Source organism: Dendropsophus ebraccatus, chromosome 7, assembly GCF_027789765.1.
Source record: "Dendropsophus ebraccatus isolate aDenEbr1 chromosome 7, aDenEbr1.pat, whole genome shotgun sequence".
Taxonomy (NCBI): domain Eukaryota; kingdom Metazoa; phylum Chordata; class Amphibia; order Anura; family Hylidae; genus Dendropsophus; species Dendropsophus ebraccatus.
In genome coordinates, this window is record NC_091460.1 from 85943275 (window position 1) to 85957228 (window position 13954).

At 51.7% G+C, this 13954-nt stretch overlaps 1 protein-coding gene across 8 annotated transcripts in view; it reads right to left on the reverse strand.

Annotated features, from left to right (window-relative positions):
* The window catches only part of RAPGEF2 (Rap guanine nucleotide exchange factor 2), a 211231-nt gene extending 198443 nt beyond the window's left edge, over positions 1-12788 (reverse strand). For 4 of the 8 annotated variants that reach the window (XM_069977841.1, XM_069977847.1, XM_069977844.1 and 1 more), the window contains exon 1: positions 12364-12788. In XM_069977841.1, coding sequence (XP_069833942.1) covers positions 12364-12432 — 69 coding nt within the window. In that variant the 5' untranslated portion in view covers positions 12433-12788. Of the gene's footprint in view, positions 1-11231; positions 11242-12363 lie in introns of those variants that run through there. The other 4 variants (XM_069977843.1, XM_069977842.1, XM_069977840.1 and 1 more) reach the window with 2 other exon arrangements.
* Between the last annotated feature and the right edge of the window lie 1166 nt (positions 12789-13954).

Here is a 13954-nt window from a genome sequence, read left to right on the forward strand (position 1 = left end):
GGGCCCCACGGATGATCTAAAGGCCTATTACACCAACAGATCTGACGACAGATTATCTGCCAAAGATTTGAAGCCAAACCCAGGAACAGACTATAAAAGGAGAACAGGTCATAGAGGAAAGACTGGATTTCTCCTCTTTTCAAATCCACTCCTGGGTTTGGCTTCAAATCTTTGGCAGATAATCTGTCATCAGATCTGTTGGTGTAATAGGGCCTTAAAGATCGCATAGGCAACCCCTCCCGCAGCCCCCTCGCTCGCTGGCGGCGCGTATTATAGCACCGGCAGCGAGCAGGGAACAAGGAGCAAGCGAGCGCTGATCTGACAGTCGGCACTCACTTGCTACTCCATGTAATAGGGCCTTTAGTCACCAACAAAATTGCTCGGAAGCAGTTTACGCCCCCTTCTCTCTCATACGCATGCTCAGCTATACTGAATGTACGTGTATACAGTAGGTGAAAGGAGAGAGATTAGAGAGAATCGATGTAAGGCCGGGTTTACATATGTCCGGCGGTGCAGCGGCGTTTCCCTCCGGCGCAGGAGAAAAGCGCCGGAGGGAAACGCATCTTTGAACTGATCCCATTGTTTTCAATGGGATCGTTCAAAATGTGCGGCCGCCGCATCACCGGACCGTCGGTGCGTTAGGACGCATCTTGCAGCGTCCTGGCGGACCGCCGCTTCGGTGATGTGGCGCCGCACCAATTCAATCGAATAGAGCGCCGGATGCCTCGCCGGGCAGGACGCATGCCGTTCGGCTCTGGCATCCGGCGTTCAGGCAAAATAAACATATATCTCCCCCTGTGTGCTCTCCCCCTCCCCTATAGTCCCCCCTTGGTCCCCCAGTAGTATATCACCCCCCCTGTTTCTCCTCCAGTAGTATATAGCCCCCCTGTTGCCCCCCCAGTAATATTTAGCTTCCCTGTGTGCTCTCCCACAATTAGTATACAGCATTGCTGTGCGCTCTCCCCCAATAGTATATAGCCCCCCATGTGCGCTCTCCCCCTCCCATATAGCCCCCCATGTGCGCTCTCCCCCTCCCATATAGCCCCCCATGTGCGCTCTCCCCCTCCCATATAGCCCCCCTGTGCGCTCTCCCCCTCCCATATAGCCCCCCTGTGCGCTCTCCCCTTGTAGTATATAGCTCCCCTGTGAGCTCCCCCAATTTAGTATATAGCCCCCGTGCGCTCCCCCGCAAATCCCATTGAAAATGACAGGAAAACATACTGGGGAAAAAAATGTCAACTGATGAGCGCAACTAGTGGGAACTGATGGGAACTGATGGGAACTGATGGGAACTGATGGGAACTGATGGGAACTGATGGGAACTGATGGGAACTGATGGGAACTGATGGGAACTGATGGTTTTTAATGAAAAGACGGATAGAAAAACTGATCACAACTGATGCATTTTTGGCATCAGTTGTGACATCAGTTGTGGTCAGTTTTTAGGCAAAAAACGCAACTGATGCCAACTTATATATGTAAACCCAGCCTAACAAGAGTTTGGCCTACAGCTATTATATATAGGGCCATCTCAACATGATGAAAAAGATTCTAGTGATACAAACGAGATTCCATTAGGATTATGTTTATGACAGTACATATGCTAACAATCTTTTACGTGGATACCAATCATGAATACAAAACAAGGTAGTTAGGTTAGGGTGTGTACCCACACATACCACAGCCATGCTGTGTTTTTGTCACTGGGGTTTACGGTCATGCCACTTTCAGAGCCCTTTCAGCCATGTTTTTGCTATGTGTCACCTGAAAAAGCCCATCTTTATTTTAACATTAGTCTCTGCAAAACAATTATCTAGTTATCAGTATCCACACGCCTGCCTTACAGCGGCCGCTCGCTCTTTACTTCATGCAACTGCATACTATAGCATACAGAAAGGCTAAAATAGATCATCTAAGCCATTCCTAGTGCTATTTGGGTCCTGTCTAGTACATCCGCACCAGCCACTGACATAGTACCAGAGACACAGTAATCCAGTCTTCTTATAGCTTACACAGATTGCCATCAGTAAAGTAAGCCAATCATCTCCATGGAGGAAATCCAGCCATTTTCCTGCTTATCCTACTTGATCTTTTTGCTGATGTAAATGCTTCTGTTGCTGCGTTCTGTACCACATACTATGTAAATCACTGACATAACAGAACTCCTGTGTACTCATGTGTATCAGCACACACAAAGTACTATGTATAAATACAGCTCATAAACCAAATCAGTGATCCTTCTAAAATCAAACATTATTTATAGACAATCAACCATATACTAAGGGCCCTATTACACCAGCAGATTATCTGACAGATTGTTTTGAGTCAAAGCCAGGAGTGGACTATACACAGAGAACAGGTAACAAAGGAAAGACTGAGATTTCTCCTCTTCTCAAATCTATTCCTGGCTTTGGCTTAAACAGCCCTAACAGCCAGAGAACCTAAAGGGATTCGGACAACAAACTTTACAATCAATAACTGGTTGGAGTCTGGTGCTAGATATAGAACCAGAGACTAAACAAGCCAGAAGTTAATCTAAATCTTTAAAGGGAATCTGCCAGCTGTAATTCACATTCCGGCCTGCTGGAGGTCTACAAAACACATGGTACCCTCCCATATCCATGGCTGCTTGACTGACAGTCAGTTTGAAGCCAAGTCTCAAGCAGGGTCTGGTATGGGAGGGGGAGTGGGATGGTGTTACAGCCCTCAGCAGTTTAGGAGCTCAGGAAAGCCTCTTGGACACTGTACACCAGAGAATATGAAAGGTACTATGAGCCTCATTGCTCTACAGCATCAGCAGTTTGGGACATTAATTGCAGCTGACAGATTCACTTAAAGGGGTTGTCCAGTGCTCCAAAAACATGGCCACTTTCTTTCAGAGACAACACGACTCTTGTCTCCAGCTCAGGTTCTGTGTGCAATTAAAGGGGTACTCCGGCGGGGGGGGGGGGGGGGCTTTTTCCCGATCTGGCCGGGAAGGAGGTGGCTGAGGGCAACGACGTCCACTAACCTCCCTGGTTCCAGCAGCGGTTCCTGTATGGTGCCGCTCCGGTCCCCGCTGCCCGTCCGCTTACTGGTCTCTGACGCGACTCAAGACGTGACGTTTCAAGTCCGCTCAGCCAGTCAGTGACGAAGGCGGGATCCCACCTCCGTCACTGACTGGCTGAGCGGACTTAATACGTCACGTCTTGAACCCGCGTCAGAGACCCGGAAGCGGCCAGGCAGCGGGGAACCGAAGCGCCACGATACGGGACCCGCCGCTGGAACCGGGGAGGTGAGTGGACATCGTTGCCCTCAACCACCTCCTCCCTGGCCAGATCGGAAAAAAGCCCCCCGCCAGAGTACCTCTTTAAGCTCCATTCACTTCAATAGAACTGAGCAGCAAAACCCCGCCCAAGCTGGAGAGAAGAGTGGGACTGTCTCTGAAAGAAAGTAGCCATGTTTTTGTAGCGCTGGATAACCCCTTTAAGTGCACCAGAAATAAGAACTTATGTAGGTATGAGGGGGTCACACCCTACAAAGGTACAAGACAGCATCCACAAATGATATTTCTATAAATTAGGGGACATTAGGGTCATACAGAGGCAATGGAGTAGACAGACAATGCAGATGCTATGGGACCCAACACATGCTGATCTCACCCCTAATTTCTGTCACTGGCAAACACGGGTGTGGGGAATAAGCCATCAATCACTGACTAGCCCCCCTCACTTAACTACTGAGCCCAGAATGAGCAGAGATTTCCATGAATAAATGACAAAAGTTGTGCTAGATCTTTTTATACAAAAGTATATATCCATCTGCTCAGCTCCACCTGTTTTATAACATGAAGCATGCAGATTGGAATTCACCTTCAATGTGACAGGTTCCCTGTCACATTGTCATTAAGAGTCGCAGCAGGTGTCACTGCCAAGACTCTCCGTGATCAGGAGATAAACCTGGGAGACAGCGCAGTGAAAGTAGCACAGTCCACTCTCTGGCTGTATCTCCTGATCGGCTAATTCAGAAGTCTATAAGGCATATAAGAACTAGACTGCGTTGCTGCCATGTTCTCTCCCCGGCATTTTTCCCTGATCACCGAGAGTATCAGCAGTGACACCCGCTGGGATCAATAACTCTGGACATGCAAAGAGCTGTTTTAATGACAGTGACTATATCCTATGTCACATCACTGTACAGGGGTGTCCCCATGCCCCTCCTTAATAAATAAGAGGCGGATATCTGCTGGAACAGGTATTGTCCCTCCGGAAGGCTTATCATGGCTGAATAACGACTCAAACATCATCATGCAATATCCGATATTAAATAGCATAAGAAACGGCACCTTATTTGGGTGAGATCAGCTGGACATGGTGGCTAGTAGTCATCAGACCTTTCAGGAGAAAGGTTTAAACATTACCATAAATCCCTTTTATACGGCTTCTAAAATTAGCTAGGCTGACAACCACCACTCACTGTGATGCATGGATGCAAGTATGGTACTACCCACTTTATGGTGCCGGTATGCCTCAACAGTCATCACTCTCTGCAGATCTTTTGTAGAGGACACAATAAAATATATAAAGATGTTATTAAAGTCTACAGTGTACTCATACACCTCATATTCTTGGTTCATTAATAAACATATAAACTCTCTCGTCTTCACCCATATGTGAACGGATGTCATCGTTGTAAGCCAATAAATTCAGACACTAATGACCCTATGGTGTAATGCATTGTATGGATGAATAAGGCCTTATATATCACCAATGACTGGTGACCAGAACTTGTGCAACCAAGTAAGAGAACTTCTCTATTCATAAACCCTGTGACTGCTTGTGCTCTTACACAACACGCTGACTGCTCCGCTTTACACAGTTCAGGAAAAGGTGCCATTCTAAAAGGGTGTCCAATCTGTAGCTTCACCGGGCACTAAGAGGGTTACACGTGAAGATTACAGGATTACAGTCACATGCAATACATCTGCTGTATAACCGCAGGACTGCAGACAATGCTTGTAAAGTATATACTAAGGAGGTTATGAACTCCGTTATCTGAAGCATACACATACAGACCTGCAGCCACCAGCCAGCCTTCCTCAGTGATCGATGTATCAGTGCGGCTTATATACCGTCATCCATCTATTCTGACAATCCGCTGTTATAATATTTCTAATGGTCACTATCATAGGAATCAGGAAAGTCTATTCAGTATAGTACAGGTCAGGGACCGCTCCAGGTTTTTGCAGGCCCTTGGGTGACAGAGCCTCAGTGGGCCCCTCATCCATCTGTGCACAATCATTTAAGACACCACTAACACACACATTACTGATTGACTGACACACACATTACTGCTCTCTCTCTGTCTTCTGATGTTCAGCCCTCTCACCCTACACTACAGTGAGCAGGCTGAACATTAGAGCACCGAGCCTCTCTCCCTCTCTGGGCCCCTAAAGCTGCTGTGGGCCCCGGCACTTGCCCAGATAAGCCTGGTACTGACTCCGGCCCAGGTACAGGTCCATCCTCACAGAGGAGAAACAAAGCATGCTATAAGTGACTGCGGCTCCACTGCACACAATGAATAAAAGGTAGCTTTGTCCTTTCTTCAGCTGCACATCCAGGCAGTACTTTTCCTACAAGTGAACTCCAGCACCATCGCTCAAAGAATTACTGGCAAGTAAGCCTTTCCCTTCCCGGGAGAATTACAGCTACCAGCTACAGGCCACGCTTAACTAAACAAAGAAACAGGGAAAATCCACTCTTCATAAGAACCAGGCAAGGAAACTACAGTCTACAGGAGAAAGTAGGCAGATGGCTATAGATTGTGGCATCTTCCTAAATAAGACTGCACCCACAATATGGGTGTGTAACCCTTGGGGTGCCAAAGGCCTAGACATCCACTAGGAGAAACCCTGGAACTAATGCATTATCTGCCTGGCTCCTGCTGGCGGCTAGTGACTTCTACATGGTGGTATACCTGTTAGAGCTCAGTGCTGTGTAATACAGACAACAGGACACAGCACACTAGGGAAGTGATCCACTAGCTTTACTGCAGGGAGTGAAGTTACACAAGAGGAGGTCCAGTTTCTAAGTGTGGAGTGGAGATTGTAGGGATCAGCCTATAAAGGGGGTATCCCAATCTCAAAGTGATGGCATTTTGCTAGGATATGCCATCACTAGGATTGGTGGAGGTCAGACCTCTGGGACCCTATCAATCAGGAGAATAAAGGGGATGCAGCGCAGATTTAGATTCTCTTTGAACAGCTGCAGAGAGAACAGATACCAAGCCAGTTCTCTTTTATACAGGACCACACTGTAATCCACTGCTAGACCAGCACTGCATCTCCTTGTGCGATCAGTGGGGAGGAACGGACCATCAATGATAGTAAAGTGATAGCATATCCTAGTGATATTCAGGAGATGTGATCACTTAAAGGGGTATTCTCATCTAGAAGAGCAGCACAGAAGAGTGTTTGTGGGGGTTTCATGCAGGTGCTGTCTGCCATACCCAGCGAGGAAACGGTGAGGAAATTTCCCCCCTTTGTTATTGTAAGACAAGTGAATCATTTCCTGCATAGGTCTATGCACCAAATACGTCTACTAAGTTTTCTTTGTATTCAGCAGTGACGTAGTTCCTGCACATCGGATACATTTCTGCAGAAACTCCATTACTGTATACTGTCAGATATATATATATGTATCCTAATGAACAAACCAACCGCTCCAGAGGCCAGTTAAGTGCACACTTCTTGGATACATCTTCTATAGAAAGACTACAGCAAAAGGTAAGTTCTCACAGGACACAAAAACACGTCACATACCCATCTGCAAGTTCTCCCAGCAATCCACATGTGTAACGTACAGATGTGCCGGAAAGACATGAGTACAGGGGATTCATATTCCCTGCCCTGGAGTCATATGCTAGTTTTCACATACCTTCAGCACTTCTATGGCTTTATTCCAGAACATTCTAACTACCATTTATTCTGCTGTTTTCACAGCCACCACTAAGGCCCTGCACTGGTTGTGCCTATGTATATTGTTAAGTGCTAAGAAGGAGGCATTTCCAGAACAGGCACAGTAGCCCTCTGTCCTGCTTTATGCAAGTGAACAGCACAGCTCTGGGGCATTACTAAGCAATGGTCAAAAGAACTCACCATTATGTGACCAACAAGAAGTAGAAACTCCAGAGAAGTTAGTCACTGTACATACAGGCTGTGCAACCTCTTTTATATTTCAGTTTAACCATCAGGTTCACCCTTTAAAATTACACATGAATCAGATGACGCCGGCACCGCAGTCCTTTTTTTGAACTGTGGCCCGCTTCCTGCGTACAGCACCACTCTATTCATGGTTACCGGGCTGGGGCCGGGCTTATTGTCTCCGGATAAGGAAGCACAGGCATTAGAAAGCACCATCTATAAACAGCATTATACCCCTGGTCTACCATAGACAAGCAGCGTGTAATAAGAGTTGTGCACTGGGTAACCATGGAATCAGTTGCCCCTGGTGTACAGTACAGAAGAAGTATGTAAGGAGTTTTCTGTGCTGCAATGGCATCAGATGGCACTAGCCATAAGCAGCACCTGACCCAGTCCCCCCGCACCATGCCCCTGGTCTACAGTATACAGAGGCGGTGTGTAATGAGGTTTCTGTGCTGACATCAGATAACACCAGCTATAAGGCAGCACCTGACCCAGGCCCCCCGCACCATGCCCCAGGTCTACAATATACAGAGGCGGTGTGTAATGAGGTTTCTGTGCTGACATCAGATGATACCAGCTATAAGGCAGCACCTGACCCGGCACCATGCCCCTGGTCTACAGTATACAGAAGCGGTGTGTAATGAGGTTTCTGTGCCGACATCAGATGATACCAGCTATAAGGCAGCACCTGACCCAGCACCATGCCCCTGGTCTACAATATACAGAGGCGGTGTGCAATGAGGTTTCTGTGCTGATATCAGATGATACCAGCCATAAGCAGCACCTGACCAAGGCCCCCCGCACCATGCCCCTGGTCTACAATATACAGAAGCGGTGTGTAATGAGGTTTCTGTGCTGACATCAGATGATACCAGCTATAAGGCAGCACCTGACCCAGCACCATGCCCCTGGTCTACAATATACAGAAGCGGTGTGCAATGAGGTTTCTGTGCTGACATCAGATGATACCAGCTATAAGGCAGCACCTGACCCAGTCCCCCCACACCATGCCCCTGGTCTACAATATACAGAAGCGGTGTGTAATGAGGTTTCTGTGCTGATATCAGATGATACCAGCTATAAGGCAGCACCTGACCCAGGCCCCCCGCACCATGCCCCTGGTCTACAATATACAGAAGCGGTGTGTAATGAGGTTTCTGTGCTGACATCAGATGATACCAGCTATAAGGCAGCACCTGACCCAGCACCATGCCCCTGGTCTACAATATACAGAAGCGGTGTGCAATGAGGTTTCTGTGCTGACATCAGATGATACCAGCTATAAGGCAGCACCTGACCCAGGCCCCCCGCACCATGCCCCTGGTCTACAATATACAGAAGCGGTGTGTAATGAGGTTTCTGTGCTGACATCAGATGATACCAGCTATAAGGCAGCACCTGACCCAGCACCATGCCCCTGGTCTACAATATACAGAAGCGGTGTGCAATGAGGTTTCTGTGCTGACATCAGATGATACCAGCTATAAGGCAGCACCTGACCCGGCACCATGCCCCTGGTCTACAATATACAGAGGCGGTGTGTAATGAGGTTTCTGTGCTGACATCAGATAACACCAGCTATAAGGCAGCACCTGACCCAGCACCATGCCCCTGGTCTACAATATACAGAAGCGGTGTGTAATAAGGTCTCTGTGCTGACATCAGATGATACCATCCATAAGCAGCACCTGACCCAGTCCCCCCGCACCATGCCCCTGGTCTACAATATACAGAAGCGGTGTGTAATGAGGTTTCTGTGCTGACATCAGATAACACCAGCTATAAGGCAGCACCTGACCCAGCACCATGCCCCTGGTCTACAATATACAGAGGCGGTGTGTAATGAGGTTTCTGTGCTGACATCAGATGATACCAGCTATAAGGCAGCACCTGACCCAGTCCCCCCACACCATGCCCCTGGTCTACAATATACAGAAGCGGTGTGTAATGAGGTTTCTGTGCTGACATCAGATAACACCAGCTATAAGGCAGCACCTGACCCAGCACCATGCCCCTGGTCTACAATATACAGAGGCGGTGTGTAATGAGGTTTCTGTGCTGATATCAGATGATACCAGCCATAAGCAGCACCTGACCAAGGCCCCCCGCACCATGCCCCTGGTCTACAATATACAGAAGCGGTGTGTAATGAGGTTTCTGGGCTGACATCAGATGATACCAGCTATAAGGCAGCACCTGACCCAGCACCATGCCCCTGGTCTACAATATACAGAGGCGGTGTGTAATGAGGTTTCTGTGCTGATATCAGATGATACCAGCCATAAGCAGCACCTGACCAAGGCCCCCCGCACCATGCCCCTGGTCTACAATATACAGAAGCGGTGTGTAATGAGGTTTCTGTGCTGACATCAGATGATACCAGCTATAAGGCAGCACCTGACCCAGCACCATGCCCCTGGTCTACAATATACAGAGGCGGTGTGTAATGAGGTTTCTGCGCTCTGAAGTGACTTGGCAGACAGGCCCTTAGGTGAACAATTACTGATCTTATTGTATCCAGAAATGGGTGTGACAAATTGTACACTAATGAAAAGCCCAGGGACAATGGTGTTCACATAAAGTTCATTGTCACACGGCAGCATGGCCCTCTCATGCTATGACAATATAGGGCAGCACGATATCATCTGCTAGGACCCAGCCCAGCTACAGAGGAGGGAACATAAATACTCCCACCCCCAGTCTCTGTTATACTCCTGACACAGAATGGGCACATTGTGCCCATGCCCACACTTCTCCCGCTCTGTGACATCACATATGTCTCTAACCTGTCTATCAGGAATGGGCTTCGTGTTGTTACAGAGGAAACAATTGACAATGACTTGTTGTTGGGGAACTAGTGAGGGTTCCTTACAAGTCTATGTGGCATTCATAGCATTGCCGATGCCCATCACCTCGGGCACAGTAAGCAGGAATTACGTGGGTGAGGTGAGGGCAGATCTGTGAGCACAATGCTGCTGTGTTTTCATCTATCATTCATCAATGTGCCAATGACAGATGGATCTGGGTGATCACTAGGAGACCTGGGACGGCAACTCAGCTGTCATATGTGCCCATGCCAAGGCTTCTCACAGAGTGCTGTCAGATCAGTGATGGTTCCAGTAACAGAGGTGTTGTAGGGTGGTGGGGAATGAACGTGCACCCCACTATTTTATGGTTACAACTGCTAGAACTTTGTACAGAACATCTAGCCCAGGATCTAAATCTGGGAAACAGTCAGCATGGCAAATGTGGACCTATGTATTTACACTATTACACCAGGTGAGTGCCCACACATCAATGTCATTTATATCATGGTGAGAGTACCCCAGAGGACTTGGCACGAGATGTGCGATCTAACAACATTTTCTGGGACCATAATTTATGTAACACCGCTATAGTGTAGTGTAGTGTAGTCAGTGTAGAGGAGTCAGAAGCAACAACATACACCAAAGCGAGGTACATACAGCTCACTATGTTACATCAGGTATAGAAGAGCCCAGACCAGTGACAGCCAGAGATATAACACTCCGTCACCTGGGCCCCCAGTTACTTTCTATGGAGACAGGATAAAGTTGTCTGTCAGTCAGTCTTGACCCCCCCCCCCCATACCTAATCCCTCCTGTCACCGCCCCCCCATACCTGAGCCCTCCTGTCACCCCCCCCATACCTGAGCCCTCCTGTCACCCCCCACCATACCTGAGCCCTCCTGTCACCCCCCCCCATACCTGAGCCCTCCTGTCACCCCCCCCCCATACCTGAGCCCTCCTGTCACCCCCCCCCATACCTGAGCCCTCCTGTCACCCCCCCCCCCATACCTGTGCCCTCCTGTCACCCCCCACCATACCTGAGCCCTCCTGTCACCCCCCCCCATACCTGAGCCCTCCTGTCACACCCCCCCCCCATACCTGAGCCCTCCTGTCACCCCCCACCATACCTGAGCCCTCCTGTCACCCCCCACCATACCTGAGCCCTCCTGTCACCCCCCACCATACCTGAGCCCTCCTGTCACCCCCCCATACCTGAGCCCTCCTGTCACCCCCCACCATACCTGAGCACTCCTGTCACCCCCCACCATACCTGAGCCCTCCTGTCACCCCCCACCATACCTGAGCCCTCCTGTCACCCCCCACCATACCTGAGCCCTCCTGTCACCCCCCACCATACCTGAGCCCTCCTGTCACCCCCCACCATACCTGAGCCCTCCTGTCACCCCCCACCATACCTGAGCCCTCCTGTCACCCCCCCATACCTGAGCCCTCCTGTCACCCCCCCCCCATACCTGAGCCCTCCTGTCACACCCCCCCCATACCTGAGCCCTCCTGTCACCCCCCCCCATACCTGAGCCCTCCTGTCACCCCCCCCCATACCTGAGCCCTCCTGTCCCCCCCCCCCCCCATACCTGAGCCCTCCTGTCACCCCCCACCATACCTGAGCCCTCCTGTCACCCCCCCATACCTGAGCCCTCCTGTCACACCCCCCCCCATACCTGAGCCCTCCTGTCACCCCCCACCATACCTGAGCCCTCCTGTCACCCCCCACCATACCTGAGCCCTCCTGTCACCCCCCACCATACCTGAGCCCTCCTGTCACCCCCCCATACCTGAGCCCTCCTGTCACCCCCCACCATACCTGAGCCCTCCTGTCACCCCCCACCATACCTGAGCCCTCCTGTCACCCCCCACCATACCTGAGCACTCCTGTCACCCCCCACCATACCTGAGCCCTCCTGTCACCCCCCACCATACCTGAGCCCTCCTGTCACCCCCCACCATACCTGTGCCCTCCTGTCACCCCCCACCATACCTGAGCCCTCCTGTCACCCCCCACCATACCTGAGCCCTCCTGTCACCCCCCACCATACCTGAGCCCTCCTGTCACCCCCCCATACCTGAGCCCTCCTGTCACACCCCCCCCATACCTGAGCCCTCCTGTCACACCCCCCCCCCCATACCTGAGCCCTCCTGTCACACCCCCCCCATACCTGAGCCCTCCTGTCACCCCCCACCATACCTGAGCCCTCCTGTCACCCCCCCATACCTGAGCCCTCCTGTCACCCCCCACCATACCTGAGCCCTCCTGTCACCCCCCCATACCTGAGCCCTCCTGTCACCCCCCACCATACCTGAGCCCTCCTGTCACCCCCCACCATACCTGAGCCCTCCTGTCACCCCCCACCATACCTGAGCACTCCTGTCAGCCGGGGGCTTCATCACCGCTTGTCTGAAGCTATTATCCACATAGGACGCCATGTTTCTCCGTCCCGGTCCCGGACCGCCCGCACCCTGCCGGGAGGGGGGTCTCAGCGCGGTATCTGGCAGGAGTGAGGGTCCCGGGCGGGCTGCTCCGTCCTATCGGCTGACAAGCACAGGGGGAGAATCCCGCAGAGAAAACGCCTCCAAGACGCAGCGAACTAATCCGAGAGTTGTTGGCGACACAGTGTCAGGGAGCGGCGGGCACCTGGCAGCGGCAAGTGGCGGCTGCTCACTCATACACGCCGGGGCCGGCACATGCCCCCCACAGGCACACACAGGGGGCTCAGCACTGCAGCCATACTGAGAGGGGCACACAGGAGCATCACACAGGGCAGGAAGAGGGTGTGCAAGTAACATAGGAAGACCTCCCCCTCCTCCTTCCCCTTCCTGTCCTCCTTACTCCGCTCCTTGCGGCTCTCTACTGACACCTAGCGCGTCTCAGAGGCGTCACACAGACGGCGGCGGCCAGACAGGCGGGGCAGGGAGGCCGGTGCGCGGACTCGGCTCTCCGCATCTAACAGGCTGTGTGCCCGGTATAACCATTGTATCACCCCGTGCATCCTCTATTATACCGGGATGGCTGTGCCCAGTATAACCATTTTATCACCACCAGGGCACTTTCTAGGTAATTTTGACTACAGGGCGAATCTTGATAAAAGCGCCCCCCCCCCCCCACATACACACTACGCCATTAATCCCCCCCCAACACACACCTAACCCCTCCACACACACACACACACACACATTATCCCCCCTGACACCCCCTCCACACACTATCCCCCCTGACCCCCCCCTCCTCCACACACTATCCCCCCCTGATCCCCCCTCCTCCACACACTATCCCCCTGACCCCCCCTCCTCCACACACACACACACACACTATGCCCCCTGACCCCCCTCCTCCACACACTATCCCCCTGACCCCCCCTTCTCCAAACACCATCCCCCCTGACCCCCCCTCCTCCACACACTATCCCCCCTGACCCCCCTTCTCCAAACACCATCCCCCCTGACCCCTCTTTCTCCACACACTATCCCCCCTAACCCCCTTCTCCACACACTATCCCCCCTGACCCCCCCCTCCTCCAAACACCATCCCCCCTGACCCCTCCTTCTCCAAACACTATCCCCCCTGACCCCCCCCTCCTCCACACACTATCCCCCCTGACCCCCATTCTCCACACACTATCCCACCTGACCCCCTTCTCCACACACTATCCCCCCTAACCCCCCTTCTCCACACACTATCCCCCCTAACCCCCCTTCTCCACACACTATCCCCCCTAACCCCCCTCCTCCACACACTATACCCCTGACCCCCCCCCCTTCCTCCTCACACATACACACTACCCCACTTCATATTACATAGATGGCTGTCTTCTCACCTCTCAGCTGCAGCGGTAGTAGTGCGCATTGCCCGGCATCTCGCCCCCCCGGTCTGTCAGATCCCGTCCGCAGCTGCCGCGACCGTGCTCATGTGACTTGCCCCGGCCGTCCCTGCGCCTCACCTACTGCCCGC